Source organism: Ammodytes marinus (genome assembly GCF_949987685.1).
Source record: "Ammodytes marinus genome assembly, chromosome: 9".
In the NCBI taxonomy this organism is placed as follows: domain Eukaryota; kingdom Metazoa; phylum Chordata; class Actinopteri; order Uranoscopiformes; family Ammodytidae; genus Ammodytes; species Ammodytes marinus.
In genome coordinates this window covers 1,083,049-1,108,516 of record NC_137213.1, presented here as the reverse complement: position 1 = coordinate 1,108,516, position 25,468 = coordinate 1,083,049, and the positions used below count along the sequence as shown (strand labels likewise).

General features: G+C 40.9%; 1 protein-coding gene across 1 annotated transcript in view; it reads right to left on the bottom strand.

The window, feature by feature from the left end:
- LOC307256041 (choline transporter-like protein 5-A) overlaps positions 1-25,468 on the bottom strand; it is a gene marked incomplete at both ends in the record, with an annotated part of 65,763 nt that overhangs the window by 30,010 nt on the left and 10,285 nt on the right. The window contains 5 exons of the mRNA XM_080034907.1: positions 15,251-15,374; positions 15,754-15,814; positions 16,352-16,480; positions 17,677-17,761; positions 24,085-24,169. Coding sequence (XP_079891033.1) covers positions 15,251-15,374; positions 15,754-15,814; positions 16,352-16,480; positions 17,677-17,761; positions 24,085-24,169 — 484 coding nt within the window. The remainder of the gene's footprint in view (positions 1-15,250; positions 15,375-15,753; positions 15,815-16,351; positions 16,481-17,676; positions 17,762-24,084; positions 24,170-25,468) is intronic.

Sequence of the window (25,468 nt, the reverse complement as noted above, 5' to 3'; positions counted from 1 at the left end):
ATTGCTTAATAGCATTAATAAAAGTCTTATGAGTTTCTGATAGCTGTTAATAAAAGCATTACAAACCTATTTATTGAGTATATTATGTCATTGTTAAACCTTTACTAAGCATTGTTTGTTGCTTTTTGAAGGTAACACATCTTTATTAATCAATTATTAGCAGTTAACTATGCTCTATGAACAATGCTTATTAAAGCTCCCATATTATACACTTTTCGGTTCAATTATACACCATATTATATGGTCTTAGTGGTCCCTAATAGGTTTTTCTTTAATTGTTTGCTGAAAAAAACTTTCAGATAATTTATTGTATTATGCTGATGTTCAGCTAATCTCACAATGGCCTATTTTTTAAAAAGAGCTGCAGCTCCCCTCGTAAATATACAATCTTTGAGCTGCCCCCGCCCCCTGTCCGGAAGCGAAGCCAGATACGCCTCGCCCTCTGTCTGTTTGTAAACAATGATGACGTATTTGCTTGGCCCGTTAGCCTACCCATGAGAAGAACCATGTGCTAGTAACGCACTTTGAACAGTTTGACATGACCTATTCTTGTCTACATGAAAGACTATGTTCATACAGATGCACTGACTTGCCGTTTCCAAGCTAATGGAAACGGCGTGTTCACAATAAAAATGCTGCAAAAGATGGTGGCTACTGCGAAGCTAGCTCGGGAGCTACCGGCTAAAAATACCACTAAAGTCAGGGAAAAAATTATCTTCAAAGTTGACTTCTACACTATTAAGTTCCAATCCTTTGTCCTGTTAAAAACGAGGCATTTCCAGACTGGTGTGGGTAATAGAATTATGTTTTTATGAGCAAAAGCTGAATGCTTGTCTCGAAGCTAGCTCGGAAGCTACCGGCTAAAAATACCACACAAATCAGTGAAAAAAATATCTTCAAAGTTGACTTCTACTCTATTAAGTTCCAATCCTTTGTCCTGTTAAAAACGAGGCATTTCCAGACTGGTGTGGGTAATAGAATTATGTTTTTATGAGCAAAAGCTGAATGCTTTTCCCAAAGCTAATAGCTATACACAAGTCAGGCAAAAATACCAATAAAATAATTTCTTTCAGTTTCACTGTTTGAAAAAACCCACAAGTAGCTTCCTATCCGTTGTTAAAAACGAGGCATAGACTGCTGTGATTAAGATAAATTAGTGGAGTATGAGCAAAAGCATTCTGTGTTGGTGTATGTAACAATCAGGCTGTACTATGGGCATCTTGTCGCTTAGCGGGGAAAGCAACATGGCTGTCGCTCGGAAAATTTTCCAGAGGATCTCGGGGCCGTGGACCAATAAGAAATGGGGGGGTGGGGTTATCATAGACTACTGCACGGTGGAAGTTTCTGGCTACTAATGTGGGGGGGAAGCATAGACATATAAAGAAAATATGGGGATGTGGCTGTGCAGTTTATGACGTCATAAACCGCGAGAATTCTGAACGGAGTATATTGGGGGAGGGGGGGGGGGGGGGGTTTCAGAAAGGGGGAGAGTGAGAAAAGGAGAGATTGTTATTTTTTTGAATATTTTGGCAGTCTCTAGGCACACCGTGGACCCATGGATATGTTGGAACACATTTAAAAAGTGCATTTAGCATAATATGTGACCTTTAAGGTTAATAAGTCCTTTTTAACAGTTACTAAGTACTATATCTTGTCAAGGTGGATACAATGAGAAAAACGACATATACAATGTTGGAGCGGTGAAGGTATTTGATTAGCTTTAATGTTTTTCTAGTTGAAGTACCTTCAAAAATTAGTTTTCTGAGTTTGGTTTGCAGCGCCATATCTTAGTAAAGTCACTGATTTTTATCCCTCTTTCCAAAATGTTGTCTTTTGGCATCTAGCATAATGAGCATAATATATTTGTTTTTGCTCTGAAGTGATTATTTCAACTCTTTGTGTGCGCGCACATGTTGAGTGAGTGTTAAAATTAGATGCCCCGAGAATGTTGTATATTTTTCACAATCTATGATGAATATGACTCGTATGATCGGTTTTGTGCCTCATCAGATCATTAAAGGCTTTTATTTTGAAGGTAGTTGTAAAACCGGAAGTTCCGTTTATGCAAGTCGCTGATGGCTTGACGCCAGCTTGATGCCCATACTTGACGCCCATGCTTGACAAAGTGTTTCACGAACATAAGGAGAACATGTCGGAGTCGTCAGCACCCCAAACCAGGTCTCTGAAAAATAAGAGGGTGAGGTCCTGGAGGATGGCTCTTCTGGTAAGTTTAAGAATGTAATGCTATAGTAACGTTAGCTGGTTCTAGCTTGCTAGTTGTTTGCCTGGCTTACATTACTTTATTTCAGAAGCTTTGGTGAGCTTCCTTTTTGAGCTAAGTTTAGCTTACGCTATCATATAAAACTGAAACCAAACTGCCCCCACAATTTGTTTTTGCTTTAGACAACTGGTGGTTAAAAACGGCATTGCATGTGTGATTTAGTTTAGTTTAATTGAGTTTAGTTTGATGCAACCAGCAAGAGAGCACAGCATGTCAGTTAATTCTCAGCTTTGTTGTCCTGAGAAAGTCTCAGTCTGTGAGTATTTATGTTTAAAGCTTCTTAATCACTTGTGTGGCATAGCAACTAGAGGTGAAACTCGAAAAATTAGAATATCGTGCAAAAGTTCATTTATTTCAGTAATTCAACTTTATAGGTGAAAATAATATCTTATACAGACTCATTACATACAAAGTGAGATATGTGAAGCCTTTATTTTTTATAATTGTGATTATTATGGCTTACAGTTTATAAAAACCCCAAATTCAAAATCTCAGAAAATTAGAATATTACATAAAATCAATAAAAAAAGGATTTTAAATACAGAAATGTCGGCCCTCTAGAAAGTATAATCATGCATATGTACTAAGTACTTGGTTTGAGCCCCTTTTGCATGAATTATTCATTGGCTTCGTTTGACTGCAGTATGAGTTTGTTGTTTTAAAATAAAAGAATCGTTCCTGGAAACCTCCTCGACTGCGTCAGCCTGTTTCTTCTTTCATCCCACCATACCACCAAACCCAGTAAGAGAATTAACTACATAGCTTTTGTATAGTGTGTGTTCATTTGTATGAATATATTGTAAAGTCCGTTTTTTGTATGTTTTCTACAGTTTTACAAAACATCTGAAGTAATCGGAAACTTATCAAAGGCCTAAACCCTATCATTACAGACACAATTTACTTTGATACTGCACCCCCTTTTGCAGATTCCATGTCCAAATGGCTTAAATGCTTATTGTAACCTGTCTGCTATCTGTCTAATTGTGGTCAATGTTTCTTTGTATTGTCTTTATACAGTAACAAGAAAGACCAGCCTGACTCAACCTTCCCCTGAGGCTACGGAAAAGCCCGACTTGGATTCGTCTGAGTCAAGTCCTTTGTCGTCTGACTCCTCCTCAGACGATGGGAAGAGGAAGTATAGCAGAAGTCAGCATTGTACTGTTGCAGAGGGGGCCAGCAGTAGAGGGCTTTTTTTTTTTTTTTACCACATACTGTATATAAAATGATCTGTTCAAATGTATGCATTAATAATTTCACTGCTTTAGTTTGCAACCAGACAGCCATTTATTTTTGCACTTCTTTTCGAGTGTAGTTCAGCCATGTATTAACACACCATCTCGTGTCGGTGCAGAGCACAGAGCAGCGAATAAATCATCAAATTTGAGTTAAAGCAGCTGATTTACATAGTAATACATGGCCGAACCAAACTGACAAAATCATACATTTAGAGAACAATTGAATGGACTTGTATTTGTTAGGTTAGCAATTATATATGTGGTGAAAAGGCACTTTTCTGCTTGTCCTATCTGCAACAGTATAATGCTGACTTCTGATACAGCAACGTCTCGCCTAAAGTTTTATAGTGATGATTGCCATCTCCATAAGGTTACAGATTCAACAAGCAGAAGCAACTCATACAACCCCACGTCGTTTTATATTGTTTTCCCTACAACATTTTTTTTTTAAATTATTGTTTGATGGAAGTTTTTTTTGCTGTACTTGTTTAATTGTTTTGTTGTTCTTATTCATTTAATATTTTAAATTAATAGTCCAGTCTTAATCATTGGACACTTGAATCGATGTCAGGCAGCATTTTTATTTTACAAAAGTTATTTTTTTTTACACTTAGTAAAATGTTGTTTCTGAAAGTTCTGGAAAAAATCTGATTTTTACAAATGCACAGTTGTTATGTGATTTGTTTCCTTAATTATTGATTTTCAAGAATATTTTTCATTGAAGTTCTGAAGATTTTAAAGGAAAATAAAAATATATTTTTCAAAAGAGCTGTGTTAAAGTGTGTTTTTGTGCTTAAGCGCTCTAACATTGTATTTACATGTAGTTTTTCTAATTCTAAGTGTATTAAAGGACTTATTAACCATAATAAGCGATGTTCTCGCTTTAGATCCAGTACCTTCAAAATGCATAGTTATCTGTTTAATAAAGGACTTATTAACCTTAATAAGCATTGTTCATAGAGCATAGTTAACTGCTAATAATTGATTAATAAAGATGTTTACCTTCATAAAGCAACAAACAATGCTTAGTAAAGGTTTAACGATAACTGCTTGCAGTTATTTGTATTTCCATGTGCAGTATTATATTTCATCTACATATCATTCATTTAATTTTGCATTCTACTTTATATTTATTTGCTGCACCTTATCTCTACGCTTTCCCCTGCACTGTGTCCTTGCACTATCTATCAGTGTATTTGTGTCTCAGGTGTTGCTCTCTTCACTTGTGTTTTTTCTTTTACTATATCACATTGTTGAGAGGAGCCTGGGACTTATTGAATTATATTGCCAGTGACTGCTGCTGTAATTGTTGTACATATGACAAATAAACCATTTGAATCTCTTGAAACCTGCTTCTACTCTGTACTCATTGGTAGCAGGCATGTTATTGTGTGTCCTCAAGAGGGGGACAAAGCTCTACTGCTCCTCAGTGTGATAGCTGCTAAGTATCATAGGGGCTTTCACTAGCCCCTTTTACACAGCCAGTGAAAGCCGGGAATATGCCGGCCTTTCGGCCCTCCCCCCAGCTGTGTAAATGCGACAGTTGCGGAACGAGGGAAGAAAGGTGCGAGTGATCGTTCCGGGAATTTTACTACCTCGGGGGGTAGTAAGATTCCCGACACGATCAGTTCCGCCTCTCTATTTAAATGCTCCAGCTTGTTGTTGCGGAACAGGGGGGCGTTTGACGTTCCATAGCCCTACGTTCTAAACATGCGACCATGTTAGCAGTTGAACGACGTGTGTTTAACATTAACCACGGCGGCCTGATGTCCCGTAAAAATCACCAAATAAAAGGAACGGTGTATAATCTAGCTGATCATAAGGTCCGTTGCTCAATCCAAACCCCCGCGCTTCACTTTGCAGAGTGTATGAGTCTATTTCTGCCCAGGAGAAGTTGTACAATGGAAAGCTAGGCTAGGCTAAGTAAGGGATAAAGTATAGCGAACGGGTCACTTGCTAGAAATAAAGACCGACAAGCTGAAGCAGGAGCCCGACGCGCAGCGGAGGGCTCTTGTTCAGCTTGAAGGTCGACCTAGTAACGGGGGAATAGTCTGCTCGCCCCGCTAGACTGTCTGCTTCAGCTGACTGAAGGCTCCGGCTCAGCTGTTAGCCACAGAGCTACTGTTTTGCTAACACATTCCGCCGCCGCTATTATTATCCTAAGTCTGAGCGTATATCCACACTTTATTTCTGTCTACAGTAACGTGACTTCACACACTGTGTGTATGTGTATGTCTGATTGGCAGATCGCTGCCCTCACAAAGAGACTCGCTCACAACCAACCTGTCACACACACACACACACACAGAGGTGAAGCGGTCGGATTGATTTAGTCAGTTTGGTTAACTGTCCCAGTGATGTTGGACTCAGCGCGTAGCGAGATCAACTGGCACATCGTGGGGACAGTAAAATACGGCCCTCTTACTGCAAGCTCCAGCACTTCTGCTCTCAATTCACCGGCCATTGTTGTTGTTGTTGTAAAGCAGCTGACCGGCGCGGCGCTAAATGTTTACGTCACACCTGACGCTGTTTACAAGCACCTCTTTCATTCCGGAGCGCTGTGTAAAAGGGACTACTGATGCGCCAGCAGGCCGGCGTTGCTTGGTTCTGTGTAAATAACACAGAAGCAAGCAAAGCCGGCATTTTGGAGTGATGTTGTTCCGTCAATATGCCGCAATCTCTGTGTAAAAGGGGCTACAGCCAAGTACACTGTATGTAGACCTGGCACACTCCCTGGGCGTATCAATCCAATGCAGGGGGACAACCTGATCTCCAGACAATGATACACTTGTCCATTCCATACTGATATTAATGGAACATATAATGTCACATACATACACAGAGGCTGAGAAACACCCAAAAGGAAAATATATTGCAAGCGGCCGGTGCTGTATGACGGCAGCTCGGGAATAGAAGACGTGGGGAGAGTAAACCAGGAGAATGGACTTCCTGGTTAATTCAGTGAATATATGCGGCTGTGCTTTAGCCGATAAACAAAGTTAGCGCCGTATAGCATTAGTTAAAGGGGTAGTTCAGGATTTTAGACATAAGGCCTTATTCCCAAATTAGCCTTGGTGTTCTTTATCAGTGGAGACAGTTTTCAACACATTTAATTCAGTCCTTCTAGTTGCAGAGTGCGCTCGTGCTAAGCTAGCGCACGGCATTGGGGGGATACTAGCCTGCTACTAAAACAGTCTTACCCACTCCACAGTACACCTGAGGCTAATCAATTATAACGCCAGACTATCGATGTAAATGTCTGTGTTGATAGAATAATTTTAGAAATAAAACCAACCTCGCATATTGCATTTTGAGGGACTTTATTCCTTGTAGGCTGCGGCAGCGGCGGACTAATACCTAGGTTACAGGCTCTATAATAGTTTGTTTACCTGCTGCTGTCATAGCTACAGACGCAGAGTACCGTGCACAAAGGAGTTGTATTAGCCTATGCAATAAACAAGATATGGCCACGTTTGGAGGACTTAGCAATGCGTCTGCTTTTGAAGACGATTATGAGGAATTTCTTGTATCCAACGAACCGTACCTGTACGAGCTGGAATACACTGATGAAGAACTGAGAGAGATAGATGCTCAAAGGGCAGAAAGAGAAAGAGCGTCTGTAGAGACAGCCCCCGCTGGAGCTGCAGCAGAGAACCGGGACAGAACGACGGTAGACTGGTGGCAGTGCAGTTTCAGTTTCTGTCCCACGCTGCTCTGTTTACTTTCTGCTGTAGTGATTCGGTTACACAGCAAAGTAAAAGTCCGCTGCTGCTAAGAAAGTAGTCCCTCAAAATGCGATAATTCATGCGATGCGAGGTTGGATTTATTTAAAAAATTATTCTATCAACACAGACATTTACATCGATAGTCTGGCGTTATAATTGATTAGCCTCAGGTGTACTGTGGAGTGGGTAAGACTGTTTTAGTAGCAGCTAGTATCCCCCCAATGCCGTGCGCTAGCTTAGCACGAGCACACTCTGCAACTAGAAGGACTGAATTAAATGTGTTGAAAACTGTCTCCACTGGTAAAGAACACCAGGCTAACTTGGGAATAAGGCCCTATGTCTAAAATCCTGAACTACCCCTTTAACTCACCCTGTTGTGTGCCGCTAGCGCCTCATATTATGAACCCAAACATGACGGCTATGTCCGGGGGACTATCACGACAAGTACAGCGAAGCACCGGTGTTGATCTACGCCAGCCACGGTCCCCTGTCACCATAGACGGATTATGAGATAATGGGCCCCTGGGCACAATCTCTTAAAGGGCCCCCCACATGCCCCCGGAACCCCTTTTTGGGGGGTTCCGGGGGCATGCCCCCCGGATTTTTTTTACCTTTTTAAAGTAAAATGCATCAATCTGGTAGCCTGGAAATCCAGACCCTGATATCTTGAACGATAGAGGGTCTGGCGACGATCAATTGTAATTTCCAACTCAAGGGGCTGCTCTTACTTGTGCATTTCAAACAGTGGCGGCTCCTGACAATAATCTCAGGGGGGGCAATTGTTGCCATGATGGGAAATATGACCCAAAATTAACCTAAATCAGATAGCATATGACAATGTCATATTGCATTTAACTGTTTGTTTTTCCTGTTCATCTGGCATAACCACTCTGGCAACATTAGACAAGCATTGCACTGTACAGTATTTTTGGAAATTAAGTTTGTTAATTTCTTGAATAAAATTATTTTAGCTCTAAAATGATTTAATTATCCGGCTGTGGCCATCACAGATAACTTGTCATCTACCAGTGTGCTCCTCAGATAGGCTTCCTTTAAAAGTTAGGAGACAAAAATGGATGCTGGCATAGCATGTGCAACATTAACAGTGCTAATCATCACATTGGTTTGGGTTACTACTGTCTACAGCACTTGGTAGGCGGGTTTATGTCGGACGGTGAAAGCAGCTGTCAGCTAAACGACGTTCAACAGCTGATCGCCGTTCAATAGCCGATCAGCTGTTGAACGGCGCTGGCTCGTATATGCAGATTGATGTTTAATGTTTGTTTTACCTTTTCTGAGAGATGATGCATAGGGGTGACACCCAAAGTTATCCATGCGGTCTCTGTGCTGCCATCAGGATGGATAAAAAGCCAGTATACAGTCCATATCATCATGCAGCGGCAGCAGGACAGAGCGTTAGCGCATTAGCATCCTGCTAGCCTCGTTAGCCGTTCAAACGAGCCCCGTGAAAATCCGCGTTTATAAGATCCCCCAATCCATCTTGGTAGATACTTGCTTGATGGTTACATTTTGTCTGGGAAAGACCTAGTCCGAGTCCGATCAAGTAAGTAGCTTGCCAGCCTAGCCTGAGTTGATATAAAGTTGTGTTGGTCTTGAATATGACCGCTCTGGGCTGCATACTGGACATGTGACTGTATCAGTCACTGTAATTGGTTTATTGTTTACTGTACGTATGACGACAACACGTTAGGGCGAGCACCCCTGGAACCCATAGAGATTGCATTGCGAGGCTTGCAGTTTGAAAAAAAAAAGTTTTACATTGATGTCTATGAGAGCGCTGGGGGCGATTCTCAACCAGCCCGACATCGCCCCAGAGTGACGGTACAGAGCACAGACGCTGATTGTACAATGATATTCAGACTTAGATGCAGGTAAAAACTGTATTGAAATCATAAATTATGATTATTAATACAAAAAAAAAAAAAAAAAACATCATTATTATTCATTATTATATTTTCGTTTTTTGCTGATATGGCTCAAGGAGGGCGGCGCCCTATCGCCCTCTATGGGCGAGCCGCCACTGATTTCAAATGCCACTGCACGCAGTTGGATAGCACTACAACCTATCAGAGCGATGCACAAGGCGACGTAAGCCCCTTTCGTTTAGCGAACAGCTGTTAAACTGTTAAATTAAACGTTTGCCGTTGTCGGTCGGCAAAATAGAACATTCCACTTACTTGCTAATGACAGATTTGAGTGCTGTCTTCCAAATCGTTAAGGGTTGAGGCCAAAGCAGTCTCAAACTCACACAACATATCCGCAGCCATCTCTGATGTTTACTATCACGGCTTCGACGTCGCATGCACGTCACTGTCGTCATCCGGTTACGTCCTCCCCAGAGTACCATATAAAGGGCTCTGGCGCGCCCATATTAGATAGAACCAATTGAAACCACCAGCCAGATTTCTGTTTTTCTTGGTAAAGCTTCAACGGAGCGTGTCCAGACCAACACGCGCAGCAAATTTAATTTGCCAGCGCCTAGTGGCAGGTCTGGGAATGCCAGGCTATCAATCTGGTGCACTTTGAGAGGAACTTTTAGAGGCTATATCAAATCCTGAGATGCAGAAGGAACATTATTTTTCAGATTTTTCTTAAACAGGCAGCACTCTTTACTTTGCAACTGTAAAAACAGTAGATTGGTCTGCAGACCCATGTTCTATGATGGAGGGGCCCATTTGAAAAGATAAAGGGTGGATAGCTACTTTTTATGAACAATTTATAATTCACACATAGAAAGCTTATTTCTGTATGTGTGAGGGGGCCTTCAAAAGCCAGACTCAGCTTCCTCTATCGCATCCGCTCCTCATTCACTGCCTCTGTCAAACGCTCCTCATTCACTGCCTCTGTCAACCGCTCCTCATTCACTGCCTCTGTCAAACGCTCCTCATTCACTGCCTCTGTCAACCGCTCCTCATTCACTGCCTCTGTCAAACGCTCCTCATTCACTGCCTCTGTCAAACGCTCCCTGGTTCAGCTTACTGTCCTTCCACTATTCCATTACAGCAATGTCATCTACAGGTCCGCCCATAAGGAGCACTTGAACGGCTTAACGTCCTCTATCACTCGGCCATTCGTTTTGCAACTAACGCCCCGTACAGGACCCATCACTGTGACCTCTACACCTTGGTAAACTGGCCACCCCTGGACATCAGGCGCAACATCCACTGGCTGATGCTGGTTTTTAAAACTCTTCTAGGTCTCACTCCTCCCTATCTAACTCAGCTTCCTCACCTGCGCCCCCACCCTACACACAACATCCGTTCTGCCCCCCTCATTCTGTTAAATGCTCCTAGGGCATACTCCTCCCTGGGCCGTTCCTCCTTCCAGTTTGCGGCCGCTGACAGCTGGAACCAACTTCAAAAATCCCTAAAGTTACAATCCTTTACCTCTGTTTGACTCTTCAAACAGGCCCTAACAGGCCCCACCCACATTAAGCTCCTCCCATCTTCCATATTAAGCTCTCCCTTACCATATTAGGCTCCTCCCCTTTCCCACGTTAGGCTTCTCCCCTTCCCACATTAAGCTCCTCCCCTTTACCACGTTAGGCTCCCCCTTTAACATGTTAGGCTCCTCCCATTTTCCCACATTAAGCTCCTCCTCTTAACCACGTTAGGCTCCTCCCCTTAAATATATTAGTTTTTTCCATATTAAGCTCCTCCCCTTAACCATGTCAGGCTCCTCCCATTTCCCATATTAAGCCCCTCCCATTTCCATATTAAGCTCCTCCCCTTCACCACATTAAGCTCCTCCCCTTTACCGCGTTAGGTTCCCCCTTTATCACATTAAGCTCCTCCTCTTTACCATAGTAGGCTCCTCCCATTTCCCATATTAAGCGCCTTCCCTTTTCCATATTAAGCCCCTCCCCTTTACTGTATTAGACTCCTCCCTTTTACCATGTTAGGCTCCTCCCATTTCCCATATTAAGCTCCCCCTTCACCGCATTAAGCTCCTCCCCTTTACCACGCTAGCCCCCTCCCATTTAACACATTAGGCTCCTCCTCTTTACCATATTAGGCTCCTCCCCTTTACCACATTAAGCCCCTCATCTTTACCATATTAGGCTCCTCCTCTTTACCACGTTAGGCTCCTCCCGATTTCCATATTAAGCTCCTCCCCTTTACCACATTAAGCCCCTCCTCTTTACCATAGTAGGCTCCTCCCCTTTACCACGTTAGACTCCTCCCAATTTCCATATTAAGCTCCTCCCCTTTACCATATTAGGCTCCTCCCTTTACATAATTAAGCTCCTCTCCTTTACCATATTAGGCTCCTCCCCTTTACATAATTAAGCTCCTCCCCTTTATCATATTAAGCTCCTCTTCTTTACCATATTAAGCTCCTCCTCTTTGCCACATTAAGCTCCTCCCCCTAACCCTTTAGGGGAAGGAATAGGCTCTGTGCACAAGTCTAGAAGCGAACTTCCGGTTTCGCCTGGTGTCGGCATACTAGTTTCCGGTGTCTCAGTTACCACGGTAACCATACACTAATATACGAGTATTTCATTGGAAAAAGGGGATTAAATGTAGCCTATGGGATTGTTTAAACAACAGTGAAGTGCCGGTAGGTTGAATTAACACTTTTGTGAAACACTTTGCTTAGTTTAGAGTAGATATAATAGCGGTTTGAGCTTCCACTGCAGTGGATACATTGGATTAAAAGGATTGAGGTTTCGGACAACACATACAAAGTAAAGCTATGCAGCCGACATTTTGAGGACCAGCTAATCATCAGTACTGATAAGAGTAGACGGGTACTAGTTACAAGCTACGTCCTATCGTTGTTTGAGTGGAATAACTGTGTTGTTATCAAAGATACGGGCCTGTGTTTGGGAGCGCAGAACACGAGCATCAAGCCCATAAACTGGCTCAGACCCCGGCCTAGAGGATCTTGAGCACCACGTTGTTCAATAGTTCAAAAACACCGCAGAACAAGCTCCGACAAACAGCTGCTATGTACTGTACACACAAGCACACTTTCATCGCCAGCCACAGCAGGCAAAAGCTCCAACCTACAGCGCATACAACGGCACCGACACAGTGTAGGCACGCGAGCCGCACACACAGACACGCACCATCATCACCAGCAGCGCATTGCCTCAAACGACTAAAATAGAATAAAAATCATTGGATATCACAGCATGAATGAACTTTCCTATTTAGCCACTCTGCCACCCTAAAAAGATTTTAAACTCACCCTAGCTTGCAGGTGTGCAGCAGCATCCTCAAACACGATGCTGTTAGGCTAGCAGGCTAAATCCCATGGTGAATCCACAAATATTCCACTATAATATTCCACAATTTGTCCGATGAAAAAAGCAGCCTGCAACCAGTTAGTTTTCCTGCAGTCAGTCTATCCCATGTCGTTTCTACTTGTTGGTAAAATGCCTTCCAACAATGTTCCTCTTTTGCGTTAATGCTGGCGTTCATTTTCCATTCTTATTGATCCGATCATCTTCGAAATCGCGTCTTGGAAAATGCAACGCTATCAAGCTTGCAGCAATATAGTTTATTCTTCTGCAGCCGTGAATCACATTAATTTCACACTTCGCGCTCACTGACCCGTCAGACCTGTCAGTGGCCCTCTGTCCACAGTAATCGTGAATAGCAACTTGTGGTTGGCTGATTCACCCGTCACTTACTAAATGATCATACGTCCTAACCAATGAGTGAGCGAGCTGTTACCTTTTATTCTTTGTTTTGCCTAGAGACAACAATATTCTATATTTTATTGGATAACTTTATTTTCAAGCATTTCAGACACCAACCCTAGCGAACTTCATAGGAAATCAGGATAAAATGAGAATTAAAATAGATTTGTAATTGAATAATGAATAAGACATTTAATTGCTGTTGTCAGGCTCTTTCTGAAGTCCCTATCAAGTTGTCCTCACGCTTTAAAAATGCAACGCTACCCGTGGAATAATGACTGCAGGAAAACTAACTGGTTGCAAGCTGCTTTCATCGGACAAATTGTGGTAAAAGTGGAATATTATCGGATTTACCATGGGATTTATAGGTACACGTCCGCCTATCGTATGAGGATTCTGTGAGTTTAAAAACGTTTGGGGGTGACAGAGTAGCGTATAGGAAAGTTCATTCATGCTGTGATATCCAATGATTTTTATTTTATTTTAGTTGTTTGAGGCAATGCGCTGCTGGTGATGATTGTGCGTGTGTCTGTGTCATAGATAGTAAATAATAGGTCTGTGTGTGCGGCTCGCGTGCCTATTTTGTCGGTGCCGTTGTGTAAAAAAAGCCAGCTTCTATATATTTTAGTATTGCATAATATGACCGTAGCTATCCCCATGAACACAGTGGGAACGGGCGTATAATGGTTAGTTTAACATTTGGCTTATCGTCATAGCTTAATCATACACTCAGATTGTGAGGCTTCTCTATTTTCTTCATGGTCACTGCTCTGACAATAACTTCAAATGTTAAGAGATGGGCGTAACGTTAGTAGGCCTAAAGTAAGCACAATAAGAGACAGTTGGTGTTTCAAATACAAAAAAAAAATTACGCTGTTAATTAAAAATCCGGTACACCACTTACTTAACCTCTTACTTATACAAATAACTTAAATATCAAACTTAAATCCCTTTCCCGCTTGCTGGTTGGAGCAAAATATTATGAAATTCAACTGTATGGACTGAGTCAGTAAGTAGACCGGAAACTAGAATGCCGACACCGTCAGTTGACTTCCGGGTTCTAGTGCACAGAGCCTATAAGAGATATGAATATTTGGTCAGTGTGATGCCTTACTTTGCCTAGCCTATAAATCTACCTCAGCTTGGATGAGCTAACAGCGACAGATCCCAGAAGCATATTTCCCCTTCTGACATTCATTATTTTTACTGTAGTTGAACATTGATTATATATTATGGCTAGATCAAATGTTCAAGACAGTTATGTCAAGGCAAATCATTTTCACTTTGAAGAGTAAAAATACTAAATAATTGATTTTACCCCTTTTTTTTACCGATTGACCATGTTGAGGGAGTAGTACCATGACCAGGCCAAAATATTTAAAAAAATAACAATCTCTCCTTTTCTCACTCTCCCCCTTCCTGAAACCCCCACCCCTCCTCCCCAATATACTCCAGTCAGAATTCTCCTCGTTTCTGACCTCACAAACTGGAAAGCCAGAAGCTTCCACTGTGCAGCCCACACCTCTATTTCTTATTGGTCCACGGCCCTGACAGACAGAGGGCGAGGCGTATCTGGCTTCGCTTCCGGACAGGGGGCGGGGGGAGCTCAAAGATTGTATATTTACGAGGGGAGCTGCAGCTCTTTTTAAAAAATAGGCCATTGTGAGATTAGCTGAACATCAGCATAGTACAATAAATTATCTGAAAGTTTTTTTCAGCAAACAATTAAAGAAAAACGTATTAAGGACCACTAAGACCATATAATATGGTGTATAATAGAACCGAAAAGTGTATAATATGGGAGCTTAAAGGGTCGAGGCCAAAGCCGTCTCAAACTCAAACAACATATCCACAGCCAATACGCTGAGCAAATTTAAATTAGCCAGCGGCAGGTCTGAATTTCCAGGCTATATAAAAGGCATATTAAAGACAAAAGCTTCAGAGAAAAGACATGTTTTTAGGATCCATGAACATAAGCTTTGTAGACGGTAATACTTATATTTTTACCCATTTGATTTCCTAGTCTTGATATGTTATATTCCAGCAATATCTGATCTCTTGTAAAATGTTATTTTCATCTAATGCCAATATCTAGTATGTTTTCTAGTCATCATTCCCTAACAATCAAAACTAAATTCTTAACTAAATCAGAGACTTGCAAAAAGTCTGTTGTAGCTAAATGTCACCAGTCCACTAGTGACAAGACAATGGTTAGAAAGTAAGTCACCCATGGGGTACTTTTGGGGTTTGGAAAATGTGTTAATGCGTTTGAATGATCTTAGACACGTCAAAACCACAAAATAAAAGCATTTCAAATATGTGAGAGAAGAAGTGTCAGTACTCAGCAGCCTGTTGGAGTTCAGTCACACTGTGTGCCTCTTCCAGAGCGTCTTTAAACCTGCTTCTGTTAGCCACAGTAACGCTCCCATTCAGAGTGATGAAGTCTGGCAGACATCTCTGGAGAACTGAAATACACAAACAGACACATTCTCATAATACTCAAAATCAATTCATTACAGTTCAAAGTAACACAGTCAGAGTGACCTGACATTGAGAACTAATACCAATACCCATCTGCACTTTAAGCAACATGATCATCCACTTCCCAACATCCCAATGTTGAACTATGTCCATGATTAAAAACTCTGAATAAAAAGAGGCAAAATCAGTCTTCCTCTTAACGCTGCATTTACACCATGGATTGTATCGTATTAACACAATCAGATGTATTTGGTTCAAATCTAACTGTGTGAAGAGGAGACTTCTATTACCCACGTTTGAATTGAAAGACTGATTTGAACAAGCTGAAATGTGGCAGTACATAGATTGGTGTCTCATTCTTACATGGTCTGCTGGGAACAATCATGGAAGGACAGTCCTCATCTCGTAGAACCTGAGATACTGGCTGAGAGAAAGAGAGAGTGCGGTTAGAATAATGCCACACATGTGTGTGACCTGGTCCATTGGTCTTTGAGAAGATATTTGGTCTGCAAAAAGAGAGAGAACACAAACATTGTAGTGAGCTCAATCAATCAACCCTTATTAATACTCGAAGAACACAGAGGTTTACCTCTTTGCAGTGACGACGAATTTATAAGTACATATAAAAAATATGTAGAATCAACAATGGTAAATTGACAAGATGTAATAATAAAAAGGGTTAAATGAAGGATAAAATAAAATAAAAATAACAGAAAGTCAGTCAAAATAAAACATGCAGCCTGTTGCTGTCTCTCTTACGTTTAGCTTATACTTTTCATACCTGAGCAAGTTCTTCTTTTTTACTTCTTTATACTTATTCTTCATTTAGACTTATAGAGATCAAAAGCAAAAGACAGTCACATTTCTTGTATGTGATCAATAAACTGTTTGTTATTCCAGTAATTGCTGCTCAGTATATGTTTCAAAATCATAAATATATTCCATAAATCAGTGTTGGTACCTTTTCAGGGTTATTAAAGCCAGGCTTACAGAACTGTCTGTAATACTCCCAGTAACTCCCGCTGAGTTGGTTTTTCAGCTGCATCTCAGTGTAGGTAGCAAACCTGTCAGGGCACGCTGACACACACACCTGGGGAGAAATGTGTTACTTTATGGAGTTAAGATATTTACTACTGTTACGTCATCAATCTCGTCATTACTTTATCAATACAAGCTGATGTGAAGGTGATACACTAGTAATGAATTACTGCAGCAGATATCCTCATTATTAAAGCTCCCATATTATACACTTTTCGGTACTATTATACACCATATTATATGGTCTTAGTGGTCCCTAATACGTTTTTCTTTAATTGTTTGCTGAAAAAAACTTTCAGATAATTTATTGTACTATGCTGATGTTCAGCTAATCTCACAATGGCCTATTTTTTAAAAAGAGCTGCAGCTCCCCTCGTAAATATACAATCTTTGAGCTGCCCCCGCCCCCTGTCCGGAAGCGAAGCCAGATACGCCTCGCCCTCTGTCTGTCAGGGCCGTGGACCAATAAGAAATAGGGGTGTGGGCTGCACAGTGGAAGCTTCTGGCTTTCCAGTTTGTGAGGTCAGAAAAGGGGAAAATTCTGACTGGAGTATATTGGGGGGGAGGGGTGGGGGTTTCAGAAAGGGGGAGAGTGAGAACAGGAGAGATTGTTATTTTTTAAAATATTTTGGCAGTCTCTAGGCACACCGTGGACCCATGGATATGTTAGAACACATTTAAAAAGTGCATTTAGCATAATATGGGACCTTTAAAGTTCCCATATTATACACTTCTAGAGTTCTATTACACACCATATTATATGGTGTTAGTGGTCCCTAATACGTTTTTCTTTAATTGTTTGCTGAAAAAAACTTTCAGATAATTTATTGTGCTATGCTGATGTTCAGCTAATCTCACAATGGCCTATTTTTCAAAAAGAGCTGCAGCTCCCCTCGTAAATATACAATCTTTGAGCTCCCCCCGCCCCCTGTCCGGAAGTGAAGCCAGATACGCCTCGCCCTCTGTCTGTCAGGGCCGTGGACCAATAAGAAATAGGGGTGTGGGCTGCACAGTGGAAGCTTCTGGCTTTCCAGTTTGTGAGGTCAGAAACAAGGAGAATTCTGACTGGAGTATATTGGGGGGGAGGGGTGGGGGTTTCAGAAAGGGGGAGAGTGAGAAAAGGAGAGATTGTTATTTTTTTAAATATTTTGGCAGTCTCTAGGCACACCGTGGACCCATGGATATGTTAGAACACATTTAAAAAGTGCATTTAGCACAATATGTGACCTTTAATGCTTGATGGAATACCTGAGTAGTGGGGCACTGTAGGTTGATGAGTATAGTTGGGCTGGTACATTTCAAGATGTTGAAGTGGAAAAGCATGGGTTTCTTCCTGCAAAAAAAATTTTTCATGTTAAATCACACATACAGTATCAACCTGATTGACTAGTCTGGGGTCTGGAGTTACTTTGCAGTTATTGTACTTACAAAGCCCCACACGCTATTGATTGCTACTAATGTTGAGACGTGCTTTGACTACGCTCAGATAAATTAATAATATCTGTCTTGCCAAATTAAGGTTTATCAAAGGGCTTTGATCGTCCACTCTGTGAGTCCCGGACCTCCACTAAGTCACTCAGAAAAGGAATCCATTTACCAAAACCAAACCACAAAGAAGTACAACAGAAGCTTACAGAACACCGAGCACAGTGAAAAAACGGTGTGCCTTTCCCAATCAGCAGACACCGGTGTGCGACTGGCATCAACTTAAAGCTCCCATATTATACACTTTTCGGTAGGGGTGTGGGCTGCACAGTGGAAGCTTCTGGCTTTCCAGTTTTTGAGGTCAGAAACGAGGAGAATTCTGACTGGAGTATATTGGGGGGAGGGGTGGGGGTTTCAGAAAGGGGGAGAGTGAGAAAAGGAGAGATTGTCATTTGGCAGTCTCTAGGCACACCGTGGACCCATGGATATGTTAGAACACATTTAAAAAGTGCATTTAGCATAATATGTGACCTTTAAATGACCTTTCGCTGCCTTGGCCTAAGGTTTACAGCACCACCTAGTGGTTGGAGAAGTACACTTTTACAAAAGAAACATATGGCTCTTAAAAGAGTAGTAAGTGATATTGTTTTGTAGCATGGAAATCCAGACCCTGATATCTTGAACGATAGAGGGTCTGGCCACGATCAATAGTCATTTCCAACTCAAGGGGCAGCTCCTACTCGTGCATTTCAAATGCCACTGCACGCAGTTGGATAGCACTACAACCAATCAGAGCGATGCACAAGGTGACGTAAGCCCCGTTTGTTTAGCAAACAGCTGTTAAACTGTTAAATTAAACTTTTGCCGTGGTCGGTCGGCAAAACAGAACATTCCACTTACTTGCTAATGAAATATTTCATTCATATAAAGGGCTCTGGCGCGCCCATATTAGATAGAACCAATTGAAACGTCAGCCCAGATTTCTGGTCTTTTTGAAAAAGCTTCAACGGAGAGTATCCAGACCAACAGGCGCAGCAAATTTAATTTGCCAGCGCCTAGTGGCAGGTCTGGGAATGCCAGGCTAATTGTTTTGTTAATATACTGTTAAATCTCTCTAGCCTGGCTCCGCCCGCCCGCCTACTTCCGGCCAAATTTAATTTTCCCTTCAGTAGTCAGTCTGGGTGTACAGTGCATTTCCCAGTTTTATCCGGAGAATCTACATTCGTCCAATCAGCGAACAGAGCGAGTGGCTGAGAACGATGACGTCGAAGTCGCGCTCCAGTTTCAGTTGAATGCTGCGTTCCTTTATACTCGGAAAAAGGAGATTTCCGACTTGGTAGTTCCGAGTTCCGACCTGTCTGTGTTCCAGTGCATCTGCTCGCGAAAGTCCAAATAACTAAACGTTAGGCTCTAACAAGTTACTGTTGCCAGGTACCGGTAGATTCATAGACTACAATATGTAGTGAAGTCGGAAATTTCCGAGTTCCCTGTCCAACTGGAACGCACTGTCAAAAGCCGGCTCATGACACACGTGACGACCAAACGTGATGCGATTGGTTGGCTAATCCAGAGTAGCACTGGGCAGATCCAATAGTTTTAAACTTCGACAGACACCCGCCTCCAAGTGAGTGAACGTTTGCCAATTACAGCACTTCCAGACCTTCTGTACAAATGAAATGAAGTACGATGGTCTGGTTGGACCAGGCTCAAATCTCTCTATATTCTTACAGCAATCACTTAATAATAATAATAATAATAATACATTTTATTTAAAGGCGCCTTTCGTGACACGCAAGGACACCGTACAATGTGACAAATACAGTACAATCAATTGATTTAAAAACAAAAATGGGATGGGAAGATCAGGAGGGGTAAGCAAATTTGAAAAGATGAGTTTTGAGTTTAGATTTGAACAGGGATATGAAGTCAGTGCTGCGGATGTCGGGGGTAGTGCATTCCAGAGCAGGGGGGGGGGGGGAGCAGAGCGGCTGAAGGCTCTGCTCCCCATCGTGGTGAGACGGGCAGAGGGGACAGTGAGGTGAACAGAGGAGGAGGAGCGGAGTGCACGGGAGGGAGTGGCAATTTGAATGTTAACTTAAACAGTATGCACAGTTCATAACACAGGTCTTCCAGTCATTCAGCAATGCAGTAATTGCCAGTTAAAATTTAGAGTATCCCGCTCTTTTTATCCAATCAGGAGACGGAATGCTATAAAGAGGCGGGTCTCTGGGCCTGTGAACCATGACTGGCTGCTCTCCATCGCAGCATGATCTGATATATCTGATGAAGAAGGCTGCACTTTCATGCTGTGGTGACATAGGGACGAGGGAGGGGACCGCTAAAGGCAGTCACTGACAGGAAGTTAGCTAAAAGGACCAAATCACTTACTGCCCCTTTAAGGGTTGATCTACTAAACGTTTGCACGTATGTGCAAACAGGACTTCACCTGCAAAAAAAGGTTCAAGTCGATTTACTAATCTTTGCTCACACACGCTGTCCATTTAGTACGTTTGCCTGAATGAATATGCTAAATCAGGTGTTTATTTCCGAGTGTGCATAATATGGGAGGACAAGATAAAAAAGGTGTATTTAGCACACGCACGGTGATTTACAAAGCCTGAAAAGAATTGCCACCGTTGTGATTGCGTCTTTACTTAATACATTTGAAAAGCAGGTGTTAAACTGTTGCACACTGACGGCTGGTGAGGTGGACACATGACAGACAAACAGATAAAGGTTTCTTTCTGCTCGTGTTATGTTTGGATTGACAGAAACACAGATAATCCAGACATATCGTCCATCCAGCAAAGCCATGTTGGAGCTTTTGGATGAGTTATTTGTAGCCACTCACAAGAAACAGTCACATATCTCGTCTGGGTCGTTCCAGCACAGTGAGCACACTGTTACTATTTCTGCTGGCGTCTCCCCCAGCAGTTTGTCTACTGCCCAGAGTCCTTAAAGCTCCCATATTATACACTTTTCGGTTCTATTATACACCATATTATATGGTCTTAGTGGTCCCTAATACGTTTTTCTTTAATTGTTTGCTGAAAAAAACTTACAGATGTTCAGCTAATCTCACAATGGCCTATTTTTTAAAAAGAGCTGCAGCTCCCCTCGTAAATACACTCAACAAAAATATAAACGCAACACTTTTGTTTTTGCTCCCATTTTTCATGAGATGGACTTAAAGATCTAAAATTCATTCCAGATACACAATTGTACCATTTCTCTCAAACATTGTTCACAAATCTGTCTAAATGTGTGATAGTGAGCACTTCTGCTTTGCTGAGATAATCCATCCCACCTCACAGGTGTGCCACATCAAGATGCTGATCTGACATCAGATTAGTGCACAGGTGTGCCTTAGACTGTCCACAATAAAAGGCCACCCTGAAATGTGCAGTTTTGTCTCACAGCAAAATGCCACAGATGCCACAAGCATTGAGGGAGCGTGCAATTGGCATGCTGACAGCAGGAATGTCAACCAGATCTGTTGCTCGTGCATTGAATGTTCATTTCTCCACCATAAGCCGTCTCCAGCAACTTTGCACAGCCATTGACGAGGAGTGGACCAACATTCCACAGGCCACAATTGACAATCTGATAAACTCTATGCGAAGAAGATGTGTTGCACTGCATGAGGCAAATGGTGGTCACACCAGATACTGACTGGTTCTGAGTCCCCAGACCCCCAATAAAGCAAAAAAATGCACATTTCAGAGTGGCCTTTTATTGTGGACAGTCTAAGGCAAAAACAAAAGTGTTGCGTTTATATTTTTGTTGAGTGTATATAATCTTTGAGCTCCCCCCGCCCCCTGTCCGGAAGCGAAGCCAGATACGCCTCGCCCTCTGTCTGTCAGGGCCGTGGACCAATAAGAAATAGGGGTGTGGGCTGCACAGTGGAAGCTTCTGGCTTTCCAGTTTGTGAGGTCAGAAACGAGGAGAATTCTGACTGGAGTATATTGGGGGGGAGGGGTGGGGGTTTCAGAAAGGGGGAGAGTGAGAAAAGGAGAGATTGTTATTTTTTAAAATATTTTGGCAGTCTCTAGGCACACTGTGGACCCATGGATATGTTAGAACACATTTAAAAAGTGCATTTAGCATAATATGTGACCTTTAATTTGACTCGACGTCATTGAAAATGAGGGTCACTCCTCAATTGGTCTCTCGAGGACAAATAAAAGTTAAATGAAAATGAAATGAAATAATGTTATGTCAGGCAGGATGGACACAGTCTGGACGCACAGAATGAAGCCAAACCGGGCTTGGTAACACTTTATAATAACTATCCGTTGTAACTTGTTAATAGATCATTAGTAAACTCTTAATTAATTATTTATTAATGATTTGTTAAGTGTTTGTTAGCAGTTTGTTAAGGATTCATAACAATGCCTTACAGACAGTTAATAGACCATTAATAAACTTTTAGTTAATTGGTTATAAATGACTTGTTAAATGACAGTTAACCGTTTGTTAAGGATTTATAACTGTGCTTTATAGATAGCCGATAGATAATTTTCAAGCTAGTAGTGAATTCCTTACTAATGGCTTATTAAGTATCAGTTAATAGTTTATATGTGTTATCGGGACGTTATTCTAAAGTTGCAACTATTCCTCATTTATTAATTGTTTGTAAATGAGGAATAAATTGAAAAAATTGAAATTGGTTCATCCTAGCCTGAGAAAAGGCAGAAAGAGTGTTTTTTAACCCTATATTTCTCTTTCTCGTGACATCACAGAAAGAGAAATATAGGGTTAAAAAAAACGTACTTTGTAAATATTACTGTGATGTCACAGTAAAAGACATCACAGTAATATTTACAAAGTAAGTTTTTTGGTTAAAGTTGCAACTATTCCTCATTTATTAATTGTTTGTAAATGAGGAATAGTTGCAACTTTAGAATAACGTCCCAATAACATATATAAACTATTAACTAATACTTAAAGGCCTACTTCACCAGTTGGAATATGAAGGTGTATTGAATTCTGAGATCCTATGTAGTATAAATGTGCAAAAGAAATTGAAATTGGTTCATCCTAGCCTGAGAAAAGGCAGAAAGAGTGTTTTTTTAACCCTATATTTCTCTTTCTCGTGACTAAATCATATCTCTGTATGTAATATAAACTGGTTAAAAAAAACGTACTTTGTAAATATTACTGTGATGTCACAGTAAAAGACATCACAGTAATATTTACAAAGTACGTTTTTTTTAACCCTATATTTCTCTTTCTGTGATGTCACGAGAAAGAGAAGTATAGGGTTAAAAAAACACTCTTTCTGCCTTTTCTCAGGCTATGATGAACCGATTTTTTTTAAAATTGCACATTTATACTACATAGGATCTCAGAATTTAATACACCTTCATATTCCCACCGGTGAAGTAGGCCTTTAACTAATATATTAACTCACACTTTACAGATCAGTTGTTAATAGATTGTTAACCTTCTACTAATACCAGTGAAACTTTGTAAAACTGCACATGGGTGAAACAAGTTCAAGGTACAGAAATTTTACATGATATTTAAAATATCAAATTTTTGTACCTCAACCTTGTTCCACCCATAGGCTGTTCTGTGTACTGTTTTTTACCAAAGAAACACCACAGATGAAATGTTGAACATTGTGTTTAATCTATAGAAACACACATACTGAGCCATCACATGGCATAACAGTAGTATACAAAAGTATACAACAACATACAAACCCATGAGGTTTGGGAACTTTTTGTGGTAAACATGGATAAACAGAATTTCAGAGGGACATTTAATGTCCATACATCACGGCAATGTCATGGATTATCCGTCCTAATGGCCCTTTGCGATGCTATAAAGCACAGTTATAAATCCTTAACAAACGGTTAACTGTCATTTAACAAGTCATTTATAACCAATTAACTAAAAGTTTATTAATGGTCAATCAACTGTCTGTAAGGCATTGTTATAAATCCTTAACAAACTGCTAACAAACACTTAACAAATCATTAATAAATCATTAATTAAGAGTTTACTAATGATCTATTAACGAGTTACAACGGATAGTTATTATAAAGTGTTACCAAAAAAGGTATAAATGACCCAATAACATGATCATGTTCCAACATTTCAAATGAGTGTATGCCTGTGACTCCTGTGAAAATCATTTGAAATAGTATATGGGAAGGGAAGCTGTTTGATAAGTCTGGTTTTTAGAGGCATTGAAGTTCTGATGTGTACAGGTTAATAACTTACGCATTTGAAGTTCCCTTCTGACCACAGAAGTGTCCATAGCTGTCTGTAGGATGGAACACCTTCTTGGGGTCCCCATGAATCCAGGCTGGACGTACAGACAGAGAAGTAAGAGCCTTTAACAGAAGACTGCATCCTATAAACAGCTCTACTGTCTGGAGACTAGATTCAGCTCTTACAATATACATGTTGTGTTGTCCTTAAGTAGCACATAATCACTCAAAAGACCAGTTTTGAAATATAGCATCATCAATGTAAAATGTAAAATCAAATGTGTTTTAAGTACTTTTTTCTTTCGGTAGTCATTTGCTCACATGCTTCAGACTAACAGTTTCAAAAAAGAAATCTGGAAAAGGCAATATGTATTCTACAACTGGAATAATAAGATTTGCTTGATGTTTTGTATTTAGTCTATGCTAATATTATGGAATATTGGCTCAAATGACAATCACTGACTACACAAAGAAGTTAGAACACATTTAGAAAATGAAAATGTTTTGTTGTGTTGAAAGGTGGCTTCTTAGTAACCTGCTCCTCCAACATATTTGTATTTTACAGACAACTTTCTGTTGAATTGAAACAGTCACATATTATGCAGTCAATTTGTTGATGTTCTTCATCCAGGGGCGGAGCTAGACTCAGCACAAATGGGGGCGAAACACTATCCACTAGGCCAGTCTGATAAAATGTTTTTTTTAAATTCACTAATGTTAATTAGCTGATATCCTATCAAAATCACAAACTGTCACCTATTGAACTAAGCAAACCACAAGACACGCATAAAAATATGTTTATATACACAAAACGTAGGCCAATATGTGTTTGGTTGAGGATTTCTTTGTTGTAACAATGCTTCTTAATACATCTTATACCGTTGGAAAGTCCGTTTACTTCCTTTTCAAATGGTGCCACAATTGTTAGTAAAATGCTTTTGTGGGATGAGCAGCAGAGTTGAGCATGTGGGTTGCGCCCATGTAAAACTTGGCAAATCTTCTCTGCCAAAGCCAAACAGCTTGTGTTTGGTCGATCATTTCTTTGTTGTAAAAATGCTTATTGGAAATAAATCTTATACCATTGGAAAGCCTGTTAATTTCCCTTTGAAATGGTCCCACATACAGTATGTAAGGATAATGCATTTGTGGGATGAGCAGCAGAGTTGAGTATATGTGTTGCGCCCATGAAAAACTAAACAAATCTTAGCCAATAGCTTATGCTGCTATGCAGGTTTGAGTTTTTCACTGACTGAGTCAGATGTTAATTCCTGTCTAAACTGCAGAAGAAGTAGTACTGGGATGATGTACTAATGAATAAAGTTGAATCTATAACTGTGAAATACAAACGCAGGTCAAACTGTTCTGAGTCTGATTGCATAGAAAAGTATTTGTTC